This window comes from Lygodium microphyllum, chromosome 23 (genome assembly GCF_053477565.2).
Source record: "Lygodium microphyllum isolate KBCC chromosome 23, Lygodium_microphyllum_v1.1.10, whole genome shotgun sequence".
Classification (NCBI taxonomy): domain Eukaryota; kingdom Viridiplantae; phylum Streptophyta; class Polypodiopsida; order Schizaeales; family Lygodiaceae; genus Lygodium; species Lygodium microphyllum.
This window is the reverse complement of record NC_141157.1, coordinates 65,828,248-65,848,196: the sequence shown is the minus strand read 5'-3', so window position 1 is coordinate 65,848,196 and position 19,949 is coordinate 65,828,248. Positions and strand designations below refer to the sequence as shown.

Below are 19,949 nucleotides of genomic sequence, written 5' to 3'. Positions count from 1 at the left end.
GACAGGCAACCTTAGCAAAGCTCTGGACCTCCATCATCCACTCCCTCCCCGGCCAATGGGATCAAGTGCAGGGCGAATCCAGGGCTCGTCAGGAGCTTCGAGGTCATTTCATGCGCACTTGGGGCGGCCAGGACCTGTTTTTCGTGATGCACGCAAGCAACCCCAGATGGCGATATATCCCCCCCCCCCCCCCACTCCATGGCTTCTTGCTCCCATTCCCCCCAGAAAGCCTTGAGAGGCTTGTATACATGATGTGTTTTTTACTTTCATCAGCTCCAGCTAGTCTGTCGAGCATGAGCACTCCGTTGTAATTAGTTTTTTTGAGTAATATAATCAGCCACATTTTGCTTGCAATATATTTATTTATTTATTTATTTATTTATTTATTTATTTATTGAAACAGCCCCAAAACTCACTAATTACCAAAGTTTATTTGTCCCATAAACCAAAACCCTAATTTTGGGAGGACCAATATCTATAAATAGGAGGCTGCCCAGCCACTTTGTTCATCCCTTGTTTTGCAGCTTACCCTAATTCTTCCATCAGCTGGCTCCCTCCATCCATCAAGCGCTTCCTCCAGCTGCTGCCATGGTGATCCTCAGCTAGTGCCCATCAGCCTCACAACTCAGTCAACATGTGTTTCACTCCACTTCGCTGCCATCTTCTTCTCCAGCTACTACTGAGGTCATCTACCAATTGTCACCTTCATCTTAGAGGTGTCCACAGTCTAAGCTTGCTACCCAGTTTGCTGAGATCATCAAACACCTGTTTCAGCCTGCATTTTGCAGCCGATCAGGCCACCTTCCATTAGTTACTTCTCTTACAATTGCCACCTAGCTCTAGATTGATGCAGGTGATCATGTGGTTATATTGCTGCATTTACCAGTTCCATCCCAAAAACTGCTGCATTTTGGTTTCCAACCTGCCTCCTTTCCATTTCCAGCATCATTTCAGCTCTAACAAGTGGTTACAACACTCCAGACCTGTCTTTGGTGGACGTCAATCTACAGCTACTCCCTCAACCTGCTCCCACAAGCTTTTGTGTTTGAGTTATACCTATGTTTCAATTGTGGTCATACACTAGGTGTTTTCTTTTGCAAACCCTAGCTTATCTCTACATGATATCAAAGCCGATGCTCTTCTAGAGAGTCACTTGAGGCAATCTTGGCTTGCTTGGTTTGTTCTTGATTACACTATTCATCACATACTAATTCACGATGGCTCAAACCACTCCATCTTGGGATACTTTGATATTTTCTCAGGCTACTCCTGCAACAGAGGCTTCATTAAGGCACTATGATCTTGATTTGAAGGACAATGCTCCATCTACAAACCTTTCTACTAGGTATCATTGATAGAGGTCCAACTCTTCTTGGTCTCATATCCCTTCACAAGGTGCATCTCAATTGGAGTACTCGATTGACAAGATTGATCACCTCCCAATTGAGGAAAGACTATCCCCTCAAGACACATCCAAAGGTTGAAGTTCTTCACAATTAAGCCCAATGGTAGGTTTGTACACTCCATTTTTGTGTGATTCTGATTACGCCAATATTACTCCCTCAGTTATGAGGAGACTGAATGTAAGACACTCTATGATCAAAGATGCTTTAGAGAGTAATCCTTTGTCTTCTATTTCATTTAAGTTTGAATTTGGTGCTTCACATTCACCTTCGCATTTCTTGCCCTTCCCTCCCACTATCCTTTCACACTTTGGTTCATCTACATTCAATCTAGAACCCTACTTTAGACCTACCATCAGTTACAAATTTTAGGCTATCACTCTACACTCAAGGTGTACCACTTTGCACCCTAGTGCTTGTGAAGAAAACTGCTAGGGTTTGTACTAAGGAAACACACAGTGTACGACCATGACAAAAACACAAAGAGACAAACACAAACACAGAAAGTAAAACTCAAACCCTAAACACAAAACTCAAAACTCAAACACAAACAAAAGAAGGGAGAGAAGAACACAACTCTAAAGTGAATGAATATTGTAAATGAATGTAAGAGTGTACAGATACTCAAAGGTAGAGCAGAGTGTCGGAGAGTGATGTCCACCGGAGACGAATCCCAAGTCTGTGACCACCAGTAGGAGTGTGGAGTGAGGAATCTACAAAACACTGATGCCAGGAGGCTGAAGAGACTAAGGCGACAACTGCAAAAGAGAGAGATGATGCCAAGCAGCTCCAAAAGGGTGCAAACACAAGCTAAAGGATGTCGCCTGATGGAGAGAGAAGCAGCCACACTATGGCCAAGCAAAGGGAACCCAAACACAGGTAGTTGGAGGGTGTGGAGACTGACGCCTAGCTGATGTGGGTCAAACGCAGGCACCAGGAGCTGGTGGAAATGTTGGTGATGGCAGGTGGATGCCAAACGCAGCCCAGAAGATGGCGCCAGAGAGTGGGCGACAACCAGGAGGAAGGAACCAAGGCATTGCAAGGGCTGATGGAGAGGTTTTAACAGTCTCGAAGGCTGGACAGCCACGTGGAGGTAGATTGATGGCTGAAATCTGCACACAAGGGTGAGAAACCTACAAAAGGGATGAGGCTAAATGGGGGCAGCTTGTCTATTTGTAGATGTTGAAGGATGCCCCAAAGAATTAGGGTTTTGGGGGGACCACTGAAACTCTCTCGGACCGCTCCCCTTTTTAGGGTTTTTCACTAATTAACTGTGTTTTGGGGCTGTTTAAGAATGCTAATCAGCTAAAAAACATGTTTTAGCTCAACGGTGCTTTGTCGCCAAGAATACCACATGTGCACTATGAACCTTCCCTGTATCCACAAGTCACTCTTTGTCCTTTGGTCCCATTGTGTGGGGAACCCCCCTCCTAAACACTATACCACCCTTCCCAAATGCTCAAATGCACAAATCCCTTTCCTGTGCTACTGAGTCATCCCCTTCTTAATGGAAATAGGGAGTGAAAAGGAATCACCTACACACTTAGACCTTATACCATCCTTCCCAATTGATCCTCACCACAAACAATGTTCAAATGCTGATGCTCAATCTCCTTTGAAGGAAAAAGGGACAAGTAAAGTCCAATCATCACAAAAGACCCTTCTAGCATTACTTGCCTTAAAAATAGGTTTTGTACCTTTTGCCAGAAACCCAACCATGTAGATGACCATACTTACTCAAAGGCCAAGGGTATTAGATCCACACCAAAAATCACACCATCCATAGCTAAGGATATTCTACCCATGTCAAAGTTGAATCCATTACCAATTCCCAAACCAACCTCAACGCCTTCTAGAAGTGTTAGTGCCACTCCAAGGAGGTTGAGAGAGGGTCTTCCCCAAGGAGGTAGTGTCGTTTCTTCACCTCTTGGTATCCGTGTTCATTAGTGGTTCGCTACTGGTACGATGGATGTTAGTGGATTCCCGCTCACTTGATGCCTCATGGCATCTATGATTGATTCGGTCATTATCTTCCTCTAGGCTAGTTTCTTAGGTTTCCTATGTCATCCTTAAAAAACCTGGGCTCATTAGACTCCATTTCCTTTAGGCTTAGTTGTACTTTAAGTCTCCTCCATCACGCTTACTTTTTTCTTTTTTAAACTTCTGCTACCATGTGGAAAAATGCTAGGGTTTATTTCTTAAAACAATCAGCTCTGTCGAAAGCTCCCTGCCATCGTGTGCACTGTGCTCCACCCCCGCCATCGTACCAGATCTCCCCTCCCCCCCCCCCCCCCCCGCCTAGTGCCTCATGGCGCATTGTTTCCTCCGCCTTCCCCCCCTGCCTTCTCCTCTGCCACTGCCCTACCTATTCCCCCCTGCCTTCTGTTCCACCTACTCCCCCCCTATGGAGCACTCCCCATCTAGGGCCCAACTTCAGGATTGGCTTCACTCCACGGTGCACATTGGCACAACGTAGATTGCGGAGGCAGTTCTCATGGGTCAAGGGATCTTCATGGTTCGACTCACCTCTGCAAATGCAGCCCGTAAGCTAGTGGATAGCTCACCCTATGCTTCCACGAAGGGGGTCATTTACATGGTCCCCTGGTACAGTGGCTTCACAGTGGAGGCATTTGCGCTCCATAATAGGTTTCTTAAACATCCGGTCACCTTACTCTTCCCCGAATTGGTGGTAGAGTATCGCCAGTTAGTGGAGGACTTTGGACGGCTCTTCGGCATAGTTCTTCCCGCCTCCTTCGCAGATGCAATGACAACTGCAGGAGTCCCAAAGGTATGGGTGGCAATGAAAGACACAAAGAATATACCAAAGTTTCTGGAGATTGAGGCAGGCGGACACTCTTTCAGGGAGCAGGTTATTGCAACTGGGCAGCCAGGGCAGTGCCTGCGTTACCATGACTTTGGGCACCAAGCAGCAGATTGCACGCGCTTCGGCACCACCAATGGAGGCATTACAGGCTACCTCACCCAAGATCCTACAACCCCCACACCCACCCCCCTCTCTCCCCACAGCTCCCCCCCCCCCCCCGGACCCTACCTTACAACCCCCCCTCTCCAGAGCCACAGCCCCCCACACCCACCTCGTACCTCTAACCACCCCACCATCCCTCGATCTTCCTCCTCCCCACTATCTCAGCCGCCGATCAGTCCCTCCCTAATCCCCATCCAATACATGTGACCTCCCCCCCCCCCCCCCGCCCATCTCCCCCCTTTCCACAGGTGGTAAGGAGCCCCATACACCGACGTCCTCCACTCACCAGCAACCTACCCCCCCTCCACCCATCCCTCCCCTTTCCATAGGTGGTAAGGAGCCCCATACACTGACATCCTCCACTCACCAGCAACCTAGCCCCCCCCCCCCAACACACAGCCACCAGCTCATCTGTCCCTACCACTCGTCACACTTTCCCAACACAGGCAAAGTTGCTACCACAGAAGTTCTTACGCAATGGTCCGTGGTCCTACCTGAGAGTTGCAGAGCGCGGAGAGTTTCCACTACCTCTAGAGGTGGAGATCTTCATGGTACGCAAGTCAAGGAGCGGCAAGGTCCATTTACTAGTACCATCGGATGGACCAAACTATGCTTTCTTCCTTCAGACCTCTCACACAAAAGACTGGACAATGACACAGATAGAGGAGAAGGTGAAGAGTCAAGTGGCAGACCACATCTCCCAATGGATGGGAGAAGGAGGACTAGCACTCTTTTCCCAGCATTGGCCAGGTTGCATGATGGACATTAACTGGTGGGCTGGTGCCGAGGTCCACATCTGAGCATCATCTTTCGAGCCCCTCCACAATGGAGAGCACCGATGGATGTGATTGAGTGGCCCCTAGCATAGGTAGCCTGTTTCTGCCAGTGTACAGAGTCACACCTCTCAGCCTAGCTGATAGATGCCCTTGTGGTACCACCTGGAGCATCTATCATCCCCATGGTCCCCACCCAAGGGCCACCATGGGGAATTGGAGTTCACCATCCGGGCCTGCAGTAAAGCATATCTGCATGCCCCATAGCTCTTCTTCTTCTTCAACAGCTTCCACACCGAACAGATCCCTGCAGCAAAGCATATCTACATGCCCCATAGCTCTTCTTCTTCTTCAATAGCTTCCACACTAAACAGATCCCTGTTCGATCAGTCACAGGTTTCCCTATGAGTTTACATCCAGAGTCCTGAAATGTGAATAGCCTCCACTACAATGGAGCACATGGTTCCAGGAAGTTGATTGTTCAGCAAGAGTTGCAACCTGCCCTCGCCGGACGAATCGACATCTTACTTCTGCTCGAGCACAAGCTCACCCCCGCCCAGGCCCATCGGGTAGGGAAGGTACTCCCACACAGTTCACACACTTGCTAGGAGTACGTCATCGTTGCCTACGGCAAGAGTGGAGGCGTATACACCTCTATTGGCCCGAGCCTCACCGCCTATGTATGTGACCACGGGACGATTGTGGCAAGGAGGATTCTACGGATCAGATTGGATATTGGGGACTTGTGCCTTGGAGTCCTCAATGTCTATGCCCCTACTGAGGTTAGGGCATGCAGCAGGTTCTGGGTGGACATCACAGCAGTACTCCCAAGGGTGGACTCCTAGATTGTTGGAGGAGACTTCAACAACCTAGAGGCCTTAGAGAACCAGTAGGGCAAAGGGAGGAACTACTAGGGTATGCCTCGGGAGGAGCAGGAGGCATGGGAGGTCTTCCTCCTCGCAGTAGGAGCACATGATACTTGGAGAGACCCAGCTTTTCACAAGAGGGAGAGGTTGGTGGACTTCTCTTGGGGATACAGGCAGCTTGGCAAAGTTTTGCTGGAGCGGCTAGACAGGTTTTATCTGGGAGAGTGGGGATGCTCTCGCGAAGGCCAGGTAGGGCAGTTGGCCAGCACCAGTTGTCTGATCACTGCCTGGTTCTCCTAACACTTGATGCCCTAGCATCAGCCCTGGACACACGATCCTGTCGGATCCCTGACTTGGGCTACAAGGAGGAGGAGGTGAAGAGACAGATTGAGCAACTCTGGACTAGGGAGTGGAATAGGAGGGACCGGATCGTAGAGGAGGTTGTTGAGGTCCTAGCCAAGTCGAGCAAGATCTGCTAGGAGGCAGCCCTACAAGCCAGGCAGAGCTGGGAGAAGAAGAGAGCACTCTGGCGAGAACTAGCAGCCACACAGAGACTATTCCAGGAGGCACCAAGGGATCCCACTCTCCATGCACAGGAGATGAGCAATGGGCAGCCCTCGTCGGCCTCGAGGACAGGCGCTCGAAGTTTTCCTTCCACACCTCATCAGCCTTTTGGGCGCGAAAGGGGGACACAATGTGCAAGGATTTCTTCCAAGTGCATCAGCCCCGCACCTCAGAAGAGCAGATACTCAACCTCCGGGATCAGTATGGGAGGATTCGCTCTAGCCCAAATGAGGTGATGCAAATTGCCACTTACTACTACATACACCTTTTCCAGTAGGAGACAGTCTCAACCAGAGGACAACGTTGTAGATAGCAGGTCTGGGACCACATCCCATCCCTCATCAGAGAGGAGATGGAATGCTCCCTCCTAGACCCCTTCATAGAGAAGGAATCAGAGGAGGCTTTCCATGCACAGGATGGACAGAAATGCCCAGGAGAGGACAGCTAATTGTACTTCTCCTGGACTTCGAGAAAGCCTCTGACAGGGTTGACTGTGACTTCTTGGAGGCCACCATGGTGAGGTTGGGCTTCCCCTAGGCATGGATCCGTGGGGTCTCTGCACTTTACAGATCGGCTACTGACAGGGTTCTCATAGGTGGCAGGAGGGGGGAGGAGTTTCAGTTGGAGAGATCGGTCCGATGTCCTCTGGCCCCATATCTGTTCCTACTCTTTGCAAAGGCCATGTCTTACTTCCTTAGGTCACGTGTGAGCGGGCTACGTGGCCTTCAACTTCCGATGAGAGAGAAAATGGAGTTGTTAGATTGAGGTGTTTGGCACAGGAGCAAAAATCAACAGGCGAAAGTCGGTTGCGGACCTAGACTCTAGCACGGAGTGGGGCGTCCACTTGGGATTCAGATAGGTGAGCAGAGGGCAAACCGTCCGATACCTAGGGTTCCAAGTGGGACTCGAAATCACTCCTGCCCAACAGTTTCTTCTAGTCCTTGACTCTATCAGGTGGAAGCTGACCTACTGGAGTACTACACGCCTTTCCTTAGCCGGCCGAGCCCTGGTGGTCAACCAAGTCCTCCTAGCGACGGCTTGGTACATCGCCTCGTGTTGGTGCTTTTCCTCATCTTATGTAGTTCAGCTTCGCTGCCTAGTGTGGAATTTTCTCTGGGCTGGGTCAGACGGCTCCAAGGATTCTTAGGCCAAGGTGGCATGGGCGACCATCATCCGGCATGGGTCTGAGGGAGGGCTTGGGATCATAGTTCCAGAGCCTGGCACTTTTGGGCAAGCTAGTAGTCCGCAGGCTCACACCAAGAAGGCAGACCTGGAAGGTCCTATTGAAGGAGAGTCTCCAAGAGTACAGACCGAGGCTTAAACCGAGGCTTGGTCGCGACTGGAGGCTGTCCTTGAGATGGATCTTCATGACGGCCCAAATCACAACCCCCAGATCTCCCTTCTTTTGCGGCCTACTTCATGTGTGTGGCAGGGCCTCCGCAAGGCCCTAATTCAGAGCCCCCTAGGTTGCTAGGAGAAGATAGATTATCAACCAGTGATCTGGAACCCCCAGGTCAAAGATCGAGACGGGATACAGATTGGCGAGTGTCCCCACATCCAGTGGGCTGGTTGGGAGACCGGCCTTGCTCGTACCATCAGGACATGGCAGGAGGTGTACAGGGTGGTGGACGAGGAGGTGTTGTAGCAAGCATCAAGTTGTCAGAGCTAAGGAGAAGGGAGATTGACACAACAATATCTCAGGAGTGGCTTGACCCCCCGATACGAGAGCCGATAGAGCCTGGCGAGGTATGGGGCGCTAGATTTTCACCATCAAGTATCCCCTAATCAGGTGACAGGTAGAGTGGGTGGCGCCCCCTACAAGACTTTCATCACCGTATAGGAGGGGAAGCATCTGGTCCTTGACAGAGGGCAACACAATGAGGAGATCTTTGTCCTTTCGTGGAGGAGGATTCGTGTGGTTGGTCTTCAGGGGAAGACCTGGTGTCTGGACCCTTATGTGTTCTGGGAGAAGTTCCAAGAGTGGCAACTCTGGATATGGGAGAGCAAGCCATTTGATGAGCTGGAGTGGGACCCTGGAGAGTGGCTATGGCCGGCCATTGCGGTCACCAAGAAGCCACTGAGGTTCTTGGAGTATATAGCCAAGATTGGCAAACATGTATTGATGTAGAAGGACATGGATTGGGTGATTTCGCGTAGCAGATACTGGGCGGAAAACTACATCGTGAATACCTTCCGTCGGACTTTCTAGTGCCGCCTATGGGATAGCTGGAGGCCGAGGAGGGTATCGTATTTCTTATGGCTTTTGGCACATGGAGGTCTGGTGATGGGGAGTTAGCTAGCCTAGATGCAGCAAGATGATGTAAACGCTGCACACAATAGCTTTTGGAAACTCCAAAGCACTGCCTTTGGTCATACGAGGCAACACAGCTCGTGTGGAGAGGAGCATGCTGCATTCTCCGTTGTTTGGCGCCTAGCCTTGGATGCATCTCGTGGGGAGCTTTCCGCCTAACAGATAGTCAACCAGGGCTATGACCTTTTGTATGAGGCCGGGATGCAGGACACGATTTTCATCATTGAGGTTGGGTCTTGAGCAGTGGTCAGCTTGGAGGCTTTACCCACCCGCCAGGTACTAGAGCCCACAGCAGACCGCTCTAAGGTATGGGAGATCGTAGGGAGTCTTATTGGATGGCACATCTAGAAGGCACGCTACCATGAGGTTTTTGGCGGGGAGAGCCTTTCAATACAAGCGACTTTGGCAGAGCTCTGGACCTCCATCATCCACTCCCTCCACGGCCGGTGGGACCAGGTGCAAGGTGAGTCTCGAGCTCATCAAGAGCTCCATTTTCATTTTTTGCGCACCTGGGGAGGCCAGGACCTGTTCTTCATGATGCAGTCAGGCAGCCCCAGATGGTGATACACCCCCTCTCCATGGCTTCTTGCCCCCATTCTCCCCAAACCACCTTGAGAGGCTTACATACATGATGTTTTTGTGACTACGCATCAGCTCCAACTAGTCTGTCGGCTCCGTTGTAATCACTTTTTTTTAGTAATATAATCAACCACATTTTACTTGCAAAAAATATGCTGAGTTTTGCAAAAGACAACACGAAGTGTGTGACCAAATTGAAACACAAAGAACTCAAACGCAAATACAAAAACATAAAACACAAGAAAGAAGAGATGTGAATAAATAAAAAATGAATCAATAATGATGGGAAGTGTACAAAGTACTCAATGGAAGAGCTATCCAACAATCGATGACTCTCGTAGGAGAGAGCTGAGGGAGGTGTCAATGTGTCTTGTCCACTAAGGACGGATCTTGAGTGCAACAACCATCAATTGGGGTGGAGGCTGATGAAGTAAAATGTTGAAAATGCAAAAAAACCCTATTGCAGCTCCCAACATAGATCACGCCAATGCTGAAAAGTGCTCTAGACGACGAACAACAAAGCAGCCTATGGGGATGAAAATGCAACAGCCCACCAAGTCCTAATGATCGGAGCAACAACTGGGGACACTTAAAAGCAGGCTGGAGCACTTGAATAGAGAGTTGGAGTAATGGTGATAGCAACTAGAACCAAACGCAAGTGTAGGCAGTTTGCAGTTGATCATAACAACACCTAGAGATGATGAGGAATGAGTGGTCCGTAGCAAAAGGAGAAGCTAGCATCCACATAATGATGAATTGGGGATAGACTAGGATAACCTACAAAACAACAGACAGAGCAAGTGGTTGGATTAGCCTCCTATTCATAGATATGGACACTCCAAAAGTTTGGATGTTTGCTTATGGGACATAAAAAATTTAGTAATTTTTTAGTTAGGACTGTTTTGATGAGCTACTTAAGTTTTAATGTGTACTCACCTTTAGCTTAACACCCCCTCTCACACCCAAAACTAGAACCAGAGTTGGAACTACAAGCATGGTTCACCTTGTACTTACCTCCAGGCGTCCCACCCCAAAGCAACCAAGGCATCAATCAATGGGTGCACAAGCTACCTATATTTCATATTAAATCTTCATTAGCTCATTAAAACAAGGATTACCAAATTTTCTCTGCCCCATAAGCCAAAACCCTAATTTTGGGAGGATCCACATCTATAAATAGGAGGCGCCTAGCCACTTTTTTCATTCCTATTTTGCAAATTTCAGCCATAGCCCCCTTCCTCCAATGATTGTCTAGCCATCGACGACTGCTACAACACCTCGCAACCTAATACCAGCTTCCTCCAGCCAACTGGTGCCCAATTCTCTACTACATTTGCAGCCTTCACTTGAGTTTATCAACAACCACCTATTTGCTGCTTTTGTTGCCTACATTTACTATTGAAGCAGGCCACTTTGCATTAGATTTGTCTCCCCCAATTGTCACCCAGCTCCATGCTACTGCGCATAACTATGTGCGCACTCCTCCAAGCAATACATTGCTGTGTTTATCAGCTTCAACCCTCTAAGCTGCTGCATTTTGTTCTTCAGCTTGTTGCCCTTCCATTTTCATCATCATCTCAGCTCTAATTGGTGGTTACAACCCTTGGGATCCATCTTTGGTAGACGTCACTCTCTAACTACTCCCTCAACCTGCTCCCATGAAAGTCATCAGTTGCTGGACAGTTCTGCCTTTGAGCATCTTGCACACTCTTTCCTTCATTTACAGCATTCATTCATTCACTTCAAAGCTATCTTTTTTTTCTTTGGTTGTGCTTTGTATTTTTACATTTTTATATTAGTTATTGGGTTCTAGTTGTGTTTGTACATTCTATGTTTCTCCATGCAAACTCTAACAAAAGAGCATCTTGTGGCCATCATGGACACTTGATTTATGCAAGATACCTTGGGATCCTGTAGTGTCTTTTCAAGCTTCTCTGTCACTGGAGGCCTTGAGCACTCAATGAGGGGGACAACGCATCATCTCTTTCTCTTCTTGGCCAAATGTAAGGCTTAGGATGAAGGTGGGGTTCAGTGAATTCTTGTGTATCAAATAGTCCTGCCAGTCTTGAGACACTCTTGGGAGCCTTGCACATCAACCAGGTTCAATTGTTGAGGCCATCCAACTCTCCACTCAGGAAGGCCCAAGGGTATGCTACATTTGAGACGATTGGTGACCCATCTTCATCACAAACAGACCCGGTATTAGATTTGTATAAACTTGAGTCAAATGAAATGAAACCATTCCCTATTTCTTCGCTGGCATGCAGGATCCGGATCATGAAATGTTTGATTACGCTAACTTCAATAGAGAAGGTTCTAAACACGGACATACATTCACAGCTATACCTATACCCTCTGTTCATTTGAGCATGGAGTTGGTATTGATTATTCACAATTCCCTCCCATCCATGATCCCGGCCCTCTTCTACAGATTCTCTTTCATTTGCTTTCAATAGCTTAGGATTACATTTCACATCTAGATCCAACACAATAGGATTAGGATCATCTATTTCCATTCCTGGCACTTTTTCTTTTTCAGCACATGTTAGCTATCAACAAGTGAATGCCACTGTGCACCTTGGTACATCGTTATCAGAAATCCCACCCATGGTTCTCAGCACCAGTTCTTCCATCATCTGGGTTCTCCATCCATCAGGCACCTCCAGCTGCTGCCATGGTGATCCTTAGCCAGTGCCCATCAACCTAGCAGCTCATTTAGCCAGTGTTTCACCCAGTTTGCTGCCATCTTCTTCTCCAACTACTACCAAGTTTATCTGCCAGCTGTTGCCTTCATCTTGGAGGTACCCACAGTTTACATTTGCTGCCCCAGTTTGCTGACATTGTCAGACACCTGTTTCAGTCTGCATTTTACAGCTGACCAGGCTGCCCTGCATCAGATCCTCCTCTTCCAACTGCTGCCTGGCTCTAGGTAGTTGCAGGTGATCAGCTGCAATAGTCTTCAGGTGGTTACATTTTGCTGGGTTTATTAGTTCCATCCCCAGAGACTGCTGCATTTTGATTTCCAACCTGCTGCCCTTCCATTTCCAACATCATTTCAGCTCCAACCAGTGGTTACAACACTCAAGATCCATCAACACTTTGTACACTTGCATTCATTTTAATTCATTTTTCATTCATTTAATTATCTTCTTTCTTGTGTTTTGTGTTTCTGCCTTTGAGTCTAAGTTCTGTGTGTTTCAGTCATGGTCCGACTGTACCTAGTATGCATAGCCGTTGTAAATTGAGTTTCATTACTGAAATGTTTCACTCCTGACCTGAAATGGTTAGACATTTCATGTTTAAGAAAATGCTTCTTTTCCAAAGACATATCAAATATATATATGAATAAATTAGTTAGTTGCATTTGGTGTTTCACTAGGGACCTCTCTGGTACTGAAATGCTATAGGAAGCTAAGGCATTCTAAGATGACACTGCTAGCAAGTAAACCGACCAACCTCATGCAAGTCCCGCTTTTAGCAAACACTATGTCTGCATGGAAGTGGTGTATTATGAGCTAAAATTTTCATAAAATAGCCAGCACTCGAACAGGAAAGCTAAAAACCAGAATGCAAAAGTTAAATCCAAAATGCAAGGATTTTCTGCACATTCATCATTGTCAACTGGAGTTCTATGTGGTGATAGGAACAGCATTTGGAACAGTGGGAATGGCAGCAAGACATCTTGCTGTCCTTGTTTTCAGGTCAAGTAGATCCAAAGGGCATGTGATCGGTGCTCCTGTGATGGATGATTGACTTGAAAATACCATCACTTGTATGATTGATTTAGGAGTGCTGAGAGTGAAATTGTTGGAAAACTTTTCAGGTTAGGTTACAAGATCTAGGCCAGAGAGAACCTGAGGTAGACATGAATGCAGAATTCAGAATAATTTATCAAAACTCTCTAGTTGGCATCTTTATTTGTATAAGGACTTGTTCGAATAGGACTACTTTTTGCACAATCCAGATGCCCAGCTAAGTGTGGTAACTTATTGGTGGTGGTGGATCAAAGAGACTGATCTGATAGATTGAGAAACACACTTGCACTTTATAATGAATTCTTGTATTAAGATGCACTGACTTTTTCTTTTTAATATGTGTAAGGGCATTCCAAGTTACCATTCAGGACCCAGGACTGAAGTACTGATAACTGGCATGCACAGCCATTGTAAAATGTGTTATATCACTGAAACATGGCCTCAAATCCCTACACATTTCATGTTTATAAATGTAGCATTTTGGTGTTTCAGTAGGACCCTGGCACTCAGTTCAGGCTGAAACTTCTAGGATGACGCTGCTAGCATCCTAGGAGTCCAAACTTATGCAGATCCTGAAGACTACAAAAACACCTGAATTATACAAAAACACCTGAATTATACTCTTGGCATCACAATAAATCTATACACAATACACATTTTAACTAAACTGGACATGCTACATGTACAGGCTGCTCAACTACATGTCTTCCAGACAACAATCAGAAAAATAAGAAATGGAAGAAAAACACCGTAACAAAAGCACAATGATACTCATCACATCTCGTGTTTGTCGAAAGGAGCAAGCAGATCATACCATCATCTCTATATCTCTGTTGTATGGCACCCTTCTTGAGTCCAAGGGCTGGATCAGACCTCAAAATCTTAAGCTTGTCTCCCTTCAATTTTTGGTTATGTTTTGCAATTGCTGCACTAAGCGCTTCCTCATTTTCAAAGTCAATATAAGCAAATCCCTGTAAATCAAGATTAGTAACAACTTGTCAACTTATCTGCACCAGACTGAATACAGCTAGCTACCTTTGATAAGCAAATTGATTCTTACCCTTGACTGACCGGTTTTTCTGTCTTTCATCAGACGGACCTCCTTCAGACCACCACAGGAGCTGAAGAAGTTTTGAAGGTCTTCTTCAGTGACCTGGATTGTTTTCCAGACAGGCGAAGATTGTGAGCAGTTATTACCTTGGCCTTGTCAGCACTCCAAACAGAGATTCAATAGATTTGGGGCTTACCTCAGAAGCTAATCGAGAAACAAAAGCTGTGCACTCATCCCTATGATACTTCAGAGTGTTAGAAACTAATGATGTTTCGTGTTTAGGATCCTCCAAAGGGGGTGCAGACTTGTTATGGTCCCCAGATCCTCCAACATCTACACCACTTTCATCAGTAGCTGTGACCTTAACTCTCTTTGTAGATTTTCCGTCCACGTCATTGCTTTCAAAGCTTCGCTTTTTGGGCTCAGCAACTGCCTTTTTTTTTGAGTCAGGTGTTTGTTTTGTTTTCTTCAGACTTCTGTGTTTCTCTTGAGAAGATCCCTTCAGATCGCGAGCCACTGTCATTGCAGCTTTTACATCCTGTTGTTGCTGTAAGTGCTTTACTTCTTCCAACCTAGGTATTACCTACACATTTATACCCTCAGATAGAGCACCTTCAACAGGCTTTACAACCATCATGTTCCATATAGTCTCAATTCATACACTTACCTTTGAAATGGCCCGATCATAGTCCTCCAAAGTGCCATACTCCCTTTCAAACTGTAGCCACAACTGACATATTACCTAATACATGCATACACAAAATAAGTTTGTGCAGTGACTGATAATGATCGTTGTGTGATGTGAAAGTACGTACACACACACACACACACATTAGTACTGACCTACAAACCTATTTATACATTCAAAACAACAATTATATTTAATTATGAAACTGTGAACAATAATATTTAGTCACCTCAGAGCCATTCCCTTCAAGCCTTCTGCTGTAGCATCTCTTGTAAAGAGTGCGAACTTCTGCATAATTTTTAAGACTCAGTTCGAAGGCAATGTACTCTTTCCATGATTCAACCATCCATCCACTGCATAAGTCAAAAATCAAATGTTTGTCTCAACTTATCTCTTTTGTTGAAGGCTAAAGGTCTATCACAAAGTCAAATCAAAGCTCACATTCCTACAAAAGAGCGTTTTTTGGTGCAGTACAAAAATTGTAACACACTGATTTTTCTAAGAGGGTAGCTACACCGTCCTGTCTCCCCAACAAGCCAATGAAGATCCTTCTGCCTAGCGAAATGGCTTCCCAAACATGGCAATTCCAAACACACTGACAATCCAAAAAACAAGCAGTAAGGGAGGGCCTGTAGATGAGCATGGTGATTGTACACAACAGCTTTATCAAGCTTAAGCTGCAACAAGTGGCTGTAATCCGAATTTACCAAATAAACAAAAAGCACACTGAACAAGCTCAACCTGACCAAAAAGCTAACACGATGCCTTCACATCTGCAAGAAAAGACAATGCTAAAAGGACGGTAATGGAGAAATTACGGTGTTTCTCGGCAAGATACTTCAATGTGCACCAGGTCTTCCAGCATCCAATCTCATGTCTCTACGTTTGGCCTTGGAATGAGACAAGTCATCATTAGCAATGCATGCTCAAATTGACTCTTGGTCGTGAGCCCTATCATTGAATCGGTAAGGAATGTTGTGGAGCTCTGACACTTTTATCAGTTTATGAGCAGTCTGGTCCTTCTAATCCATACTTAGAATGTTTGCTATGGCGGAACACAATTCAGTCCATAATTAGCATTTTATATAATTAGACTCTAGCTCTATTCCTATTAGCCTCTTTTCACCACATGCTGGGTCTAGACTACAGCCCCTCTCTCAGCAGCACCCTCGCTGATTATGTATAATTAACATGCTCAGTGCTGCCATCATGTAGCATTTTTTTGGCACCTATGCAGTTGCTTGATTTCGTCCCATTCTGTTACATCCTTGGACATCTGGATGGGCACTAGTAGCATTCGTCACAGTGGTCATGAAGTGCCTTGATTCGCACTAAGGGAACTTCAGGGTTATGGCAACAGAGTCCTATGTATAGCACTCAAGGCCCCAGTGTGCATACTCAAGGCCCTAGTATGGGCTGGTGGTATGAGACACCATGGTTCTAACCCAAAGTGTCACTAGCTCCAACGCTCGGGGGTGAGCCCATTTGGCTCTATGTCTGGGAGGTGAGTCTAGTGTCCTATCCCTTTATATTCATGGATATAGCTTGTGTCGTGTCTCATGTGCATGTTGAACTCTAAGAGGGCGTAACATTGGTATCAAAGCGTCAATCTGCTATGTGGCACAGTATTTGGTGATGTGCACAAAACCACTTTTGCTCATGGAAATATGATGGTTCACAATTGAGAGGTGCACTCTTATCTTGTTTAGGGTGGTATGGGACAGTGCTAGCAAGAGGGGCATACACAGGGGGCACATGTTGCACCTGGCCCATGTGACAAGGCAAGTTTCTCGACTAGTACTCGTCCTTGGCTTTTTCTGTTGAGGAGATGCTTGCCCGCAAGAGTTTTCTGGTGGTACTCGTGATCAGAATCTCAGGAACTACCACTCCTGGGCTATGGCAATCAGCAGCTGAGTGACATTGGCACCTAACAGAAAGAATCTAAGATGCCCAAAGAGTCAATGAATAAAAGTCCAGGTTACCTCAAATGGACCTCTATCATTAAAAACGAAATTCTAATATTTTCACTTGCTTAACCAAATTCCAGTAACATGGCCACATTTTGAATACCAGCAACATGGCCATGTTTTGAACCATATAATATTTGCATATACATGGCCATTTCAATCTTTCTGCATTCATTGTCAAGATATTTGCTCCATGTCCAGACATCCTTATCTATTACAAGCCTAAAGAGCACAACATCCAACTGAAAGAATTTGCAGAATATGCAGAAATGTGCAGTCACATGAATTGGGTCTTCAGGATGCAAATTTGTATGAACCCTCTGCGTGTCATATTTTTCTCTGTAGATATCATTAAACAGAATCATGTTGGTTCCTCTGCAGTATTTTCTTTTGGATGAAAATCAAACACAATTACAAATTCCTTGTTTGTGCCTGTCTATGAAGCATTAGAAATCATTCACACCTTGATTTGATAATATTTTCCCAGATTCCTCGGGCAGCTACAACATTGTTCCCCAACTTAGCTTCCAGCCTCGCCCAATAGGAATGGAGCCTGAAAGACCGATCTGTGAAATCTGGAAAGTAGGCTGAAAGAAATTGGGCACCTTGCTGCATAAAAGTTGAAGTCAATTTGGAGAGACAAATGTGTATCACAGAATTTTCAGTTCATGTAAATAACTTACAGAAAAAACTTCACGTAATACTGAAAGCAGGCTCTGTTTCTCAGGATCGGAACTTAATGAGCAAATCCGTCGTCTAATGCCATCTACCCGAATAAGGTAATGTTCCAGATACTATGGAAAAACTAAAAAAGTTATCAGTCCGAAGCAAGAGAACTGTTGAGAATTTTGATATATAAAAAGATATATGTGTAGAGTTCTTACCTCTTCAGGTGATAAAAATGGAAATCCTGATTGCAAAGACTGGTTAAATATCTGCAAACAAGCTCTGTCAACAAAATCAGAAGCCAACAAGAACTTTTGTGATATGTTCTGAACCTATTTATAGTACAACTATAAACTATTGCAGCAATTCCAAACTTACTGCCAGAGTAAAACCCTTGATAAGCAGGTTCAAAGAGAAAATAAGCAACATTAGATGAAGACACATAAGGCTAATATCCTATCAATGACGTCACCTGATCCACGTGTGTGATGGGCTGCATCTGCTGCAAGGAAACCTACCCTGATGCTAAGAGAACTGCCAAAAGGACCAAGCATGATGCAAGGATACCTGCCATATTGATTTGGACCTGAAGACAATGGTGATGGCGAGGACGATAGCTGCACATGATGCTTTCTTAGCACAGGACAATAGTCAACACGTATGACAATCAGAAAGGGCCTACTTGGTTTTTCCTCTCCTCGTTCTTCTCTTCACTCTTCATATCTTCTTTTTCTCTCTTGTCCTGCTGTAGTTCAAGACAGCATGTCAAAGGGTGACGCTGCAACAGCAGATCTCTATGAGCTTCAACGCATGATACGGGATGGCTAGGTAGGTGCCCTAATGCCATTGTTGGGTTTGGTGCAAAGCTCACACACAGTACACACACAAAGTTGTGTGTGTGTGAGAGAGAGAGAGACAGAGAGAGAGAGAGGGGGAGGGAGGAAAGTTAGATCTGGTTCTTCCAGACATTGCTGCTCCCTGGCTGGATATTGTTCACTCCACTCCAATTGTCCTTTCTATGCGATATTTGAGAGTTAGAGTCTTGGTGATTTGTGTTTGCTCTTTTTTCTTAGCCGACCTGATGGTTTGATGTAAATATTGTTACTTAATTCAATTATCTTCACGGAAAAAAGAGAAAAAAAAAGGAAGGAAAGTTAAATTAACATCTACAAAAGACAAAATTGGCCTATGACACCAAAATGTTACATCTAAAAGTCATGGAATTTTCCCAATACCCAAAATAGTTATCTAATGCTATGACTAACTAAATGGAGAGTAAACAATACATAGCTAATGAATATAGAATAATGCCAAAACCAGATACAATGTGGAACTGCTCTGGGGTAACTCTCATCCCAAGATATCCTTCATGCATCTATCTAACATAAAGAGACTGAAATGACGAGGTAGGGTTTGCCGATGACGATGTAGTATCTCCTGTATATTTGCAAATGATGCCTCCCGCAAGCACGTGAACCAGCTAGGCGTGGATGACGAGCTCTGCATCTCTCAGTGGTTGTGTCTAGGATGACTCCCTGGGCTGGGTCTCCTCCTGAATCTGTAAGAGGATCTCTCTATATTGTCATAGCTCTAGTAAGAATAGCCCAAGACATCTCTAATTTGGAAATCCATGACCTTGGATAATGTCCTGAATCCCTCTCTACATAGGCATTGGAAGCATCCTCTAATCTCATAATATGCTCGACATCTACATTTGTGGTGCTCCTCCGTCTCTGGCTCAAGGTGACAGAGCTGGCAAATCGTGTCCTTTGACGAGAGGGAGTCTACGCAGTACCTACTTGTCTAGATCTGTAGTTGGTATGAGGATGTACAGAGTGTCCAATGGCGTATTGTAAACCATGAGACAAGTGTGCATCCATGTATCTCAAACAGGTAACAAAGCCATCAAAAGATATGTGTAAAAGATGTTATGATGCAGTTCAGCCCCTCTCGGCTAAGCTCGAGGTGAGGACAATCCAATCTATATTGCAAGGGTGGGAGATGATTGACGTGTAATCCATGTAGCCATAACCATGCCTCTATCCAAGCATACCAGGACTCAGTATTCTCTTATAACACTTAGACACTAGCTAGCTAGATGACACTTGTGCGAGCCAGGAGTATCTTTGTCTCAGCAACCTCTAGAGCCTATGCAAGAAAGTCACACTCTAGAAAAGGACCTCTACCACTAGGGGTGGTGCTCCCATCTTTGCTATGATGATCTCATGTGGTACAGGGGGCTACCAAATGATTCAACCACATAGAAGACTTAAGATGGATAGGTTGTTTGGCATTAACCACATGCCACCATGAGGCAGAAATCCTGGTGTTCATATGCTT

General features: G+C 45.8%; 1 protein-coding gene across 1 annotated transcript in view; it reads right to left on the bottom strand.

Annotated features, from left to right (window-relative positions):
• Positions 1 to 19,949, bottom strand: part of EMB140 (EMBRYO DEFECTIVE 140) — an 88,013-nt gene that overhangs the window by 7,755 nt on the left and 60,309 nt on the right. The window contains exons 8-15 of the mRNA XM_087664345.1: positions 17,828 to 17,878; positions 17,627 to 17,737; positions 17,407 to 17,552; positions 15,206 to 15,329; positions 14,956 to 15,030; positions 14,485 to 14,871; positions 14,298 to 14,390; positions 14,052 to 14,208 (exon numbers count right to left, since the gene is read on the bottom strand). Of these exons, the coding sequence (XP_087520471.1) occupies positions 14,052 to 14,208; positions 14,298 to 14,390; positions 14,485 to 14,871; positions 14,956 to 15,030; positions 15,206 to 15,329; positions 17,407 to 17,552; positions 17,627 to 17,737; positions 17,828 to 17,878 (1,144 nt within the window). The remainder of the gene's footprint in view (positions 1 to 14,051; positions 14,209 to 14,297; positions 14,391 to 14,484; positions 14,872 to 14,955; positions 15,031 to 15,205; positions 15,330 to 17,406; positions 17,553 to 17,626; positions 17,738 to 17,827; positions 17,879 to 19,949) is intronic.